The sequence below is a fragment of the Morone saxatilis genome, unplaced genomic scaffold (assembly GCF_004916995.1).
Source record: "Morone saxatilis isolate NCDOM2014 unplaced genomic scaffold, NCSU_SB_2.0 Contig21, whole genome shotgun sequence".
Lineage (NCBI taxonomy): Eukaryota > Metazoa > Chordata > Actinopteri > Moronidae > Morone > Morone saxatilis.
Window position 1 is genome coordinate 1,401,926 of NW_023339774.1, and position 3,239 is coordinate 1,405,164.

Below are 3,239 nucleotides of genomic sequence, written 5' to 3' on the forward strand. Positions count from 1 at the left end.
TTTCCTTTTAACACAGTAAGAGTTGTTTTAAACATTGTTTTTTACATTATTTATATCCCTAGTAATTGTTTTAGTATTTATTTTAATTATACAGATTTTTATTTATTGATATTGAAAAAAAAAAAAATTCTACTCTAGTTTTTTTGTTTATTTATTTGTTTGGATGAAAGATGCAATATAAATAAAGCTGCACTGAGTTGAGATGGGCCGGATAACAAACTTAGCAACTAGTTGGTGAACATTAAGCAGCATTAAGCAGCTAAAGTGGCAGGTATTTTGTCAGAAGTTGGTGGAGACGAAAAACATTATTAACATAATTAAATAATTTGACTTTGATTAATCTAATGGCCACAAACATGACTAAAATAAATGCCGATGTTATTCTGTGTACTCTGCTGCTGGGTGTAGTTACGTTACGTTATGTAACGATACGTGCAAAATGTGTGGGTAGAGAAGAGCATATGTCAAAAACAAAAACATTTAAATTTTTTATATCCAGAAATGTTTTGTTTGAAATTTGAGGTCCAGTTTTTGTATCTTTGTATTTATGACTCAATTTCACATTTTTGTTGACAGATTTTAGGGATAGGAATCATTTCAAGATATTCCAAGAAATTATGTCACAACAGGCAAAAATACCAATGATACCTGATAACCAATTTTAGGCATTATCTGAGGAATTTCCAATACTTTTATCAGAGCAACTCTAAATGTCATCAGATAATATGTGGCACTGACTGAATGATTTCCTTTTGTTTTTCAAGGTGTTCACAGGATCAAAATCCCACACAAACGAAAGGTACTACCGGTAATCTAATTTTATCACTGTTCTATGGCCTCATGATCAAAGCTTGTTACAAAGCATTATAAAGCACATTTCGTCTTCATGTCTTCACTTGCAGAAATACTTCATTGTTATGCAAAGTGTGTTTTATCCAGATGATCGAATCAACGCCAGGTAAGCTTGGTTTGTTTGTCCCCAATAAATACAAAGCATGAGTAGTATTATTACAGTGTTAAGAACACAGAAAAAGTTTTGTGTGGTTTGATGTGTGTTTTGTATTGCCAGGTACGACATTAAGGGCTGCGAGGTGAGTCGCTGGACGGAGCCTGCGCCAGAGGGGAGCCAGATTATTGTGGTTCTCAAAGATCTCAACTTTGAAGGCCAGTACATCACTCTAGGTAAGAATGTGAGGTTGATGTTTGCTCAAATGAAGCTATGTAAAAGTGGTAAGGGTAGCATTATTGCACCGCCTTAAGGCCAATCAGTATGATTGAAATGAACCCTGTGCAAACATCTAATTCAAATAAATCTTGTCTTGTGTGTACTGCAAATGCCAGTGGTTATATTCATGTATTAAACATACTGTACATTTGCTGTGTATTTCTGTTAATGTTATATGGTCTGTGTATGTGTGCAGACCAGCAGCGTCCCTGGCTCCTGCGTCAGGTGGAGATCGACACACACTTCCTGCGGAGGCTCAACGTCTTGGACTACAGTCTCCTCCTGGCCCGTCAGCCCTTACACCACGACGAACGCCACCAGAGTCTCTCCTTCGCAACTCTCATCATGAGAACCAAAAAGTCAGTGTCTTTAAGTTCTTTCCCTGACATTTCATGACTGGGTTTCTCAACATTTTGTGGCCTGCGATATTTCATTCACAGTGCAGTTAGAGAGTTATAATCTTGTGTCGGTCTCAGAAACATCCCCTGTAATGATAAGAAGAAGTATTCATTAAGTCGATCTGTAGAAAGTTTATTTACAGATACTTAAATAATTCACTCTTCCTAAGCTTTTGGAACCTCGGTCAACTTCTTTCTTAGATATGCTATGCTCGAGCCTTGTCTATTTTGAAAAGACAACAACATTTTGAAGATGGTTAAAAAATAAAAGTGACATATATATAGTCACATCTCAAATTAGCTAATGTTAACAACATAACAGGCCCTGGACTGCTGCTTTCACAGTCTGCCTCCCTTCTCATCTGTTCAACTCAGCCATCTCAGTACTTTTCCACTAAACTGCCCCTGCTCCAGTCAGCCACGCCTCCTCATCAGCCACTCTGCTCACCTGTGCACACAAACTGCTTCTGATCACCAATCAAGCCAGTTCATAAAGTGCTCCTCACCATTTACTCGTTGCCATATTGTTCATTGTATTCATGCAAGACCTTCTAGCGTTGTTCGGACAAATCTCCCGGTTTCGACGCTGCTTGCCTTTGACCATCCCACCACTGTGACTACACAGTATGAGTTTGACCATCTCTTCTCCTGTGAGTTTCCGTGGTTCAGAGACTCTGATCATACTGCCACATATACCATCGTGTGCACACACCAGTAGAGGGGGAATACTGGTGAGTTGTGCCTGCAACCTCTCCTCCAATCTATGTCCCTTGTGCCACACCCGGCTGCTGTTGCCCGAGGGTTCCCACACCCTCGCCAGGTTCATAGATTCTGGTTCAGGTGTCAGCCTGATTGATGACAACTTTGCTCGACAACTCGGTATCGAGTGGGTTCCTCTTCCAAGCCTTGTCCCCGCCAACGCCCTCGATGGACACCTTCTCGGGACGATCACTCAAACGACAGTACCTGTACACATGCTCCTGTCCGGAAACCACCACGAGATCATCCAGCTACCTATTTTTAGGTCTCCCACGGCTACTTCTGCCAGGGGGGCTGGCTGGAGGGCTCCGTGTCCTCAACCGTCCAAACCGCCTGACCATCGCCATGTCCTCTGACATGGATGAAGCATCCCCAAAACCTAGATGGAGGTTGACAACTACTTCTCGGATGAGCATTTGAGTCCTAAACTGACCCATTACAGCTGCGGGGTCCTATGAAATGGCATACCTTGCATATACAATAGTTATGGCGCTGGATACCTGGTCATAGACCTGTCGATGAGAATCACTGCACTAGAGCACAACAAAAAGGGTTTTAAAAAAACAAATGTACTTTTTACTCCTTTTTGAGTAAACATTTGCAAGAAACTACAGTGGCTAGCTGTTTCAGGAAAATACGGAGGCTTAAAAAAAATGTACTTGTGACATGTTAATAGTCTGAGGTAAGAACTAATTGGGGTGAGAGAGCTGTAGACTGGGTAGTGAAGACAGACAATATAGACTTACACATTATTAGTATTTGTCATTTCCCAGACAGTAAGAACAAATAAAGATGTATGCCAACTAGTCGAGGCAGACGGCCACCCACCTAGAGCCGGGGTCTATCTGAGGTTTCTG

The 3,239-nt window shown here is 41.1% G+C and overlaps 1 protein-coding gene across 1 annotated transcript in view; it reads left to right on the top strand.

Moving 5' to 3' along the window:
• Positions 1 to 3,239, top strand: part of pip5kl1 (phosphatidylinositol-4-phosphate 5-kinase-like 1) — a 14,968-nt gene that overhangs the window by 9,989 nt on the left and 1,740 nt on the right. The window contains 4 exon segments of the mRNA XM_035668216.1: positions 765 to 799; positions 903 to 958; positions 1,070 to 1,182; positions 1,422 to 1,625. Coding sequence (XP_035524109.1) covers positions 765 to 799; positions 903 to 958; positions 1,070 to 1,182; positions 1,422 to 1,625 — 408 coding nt within the window.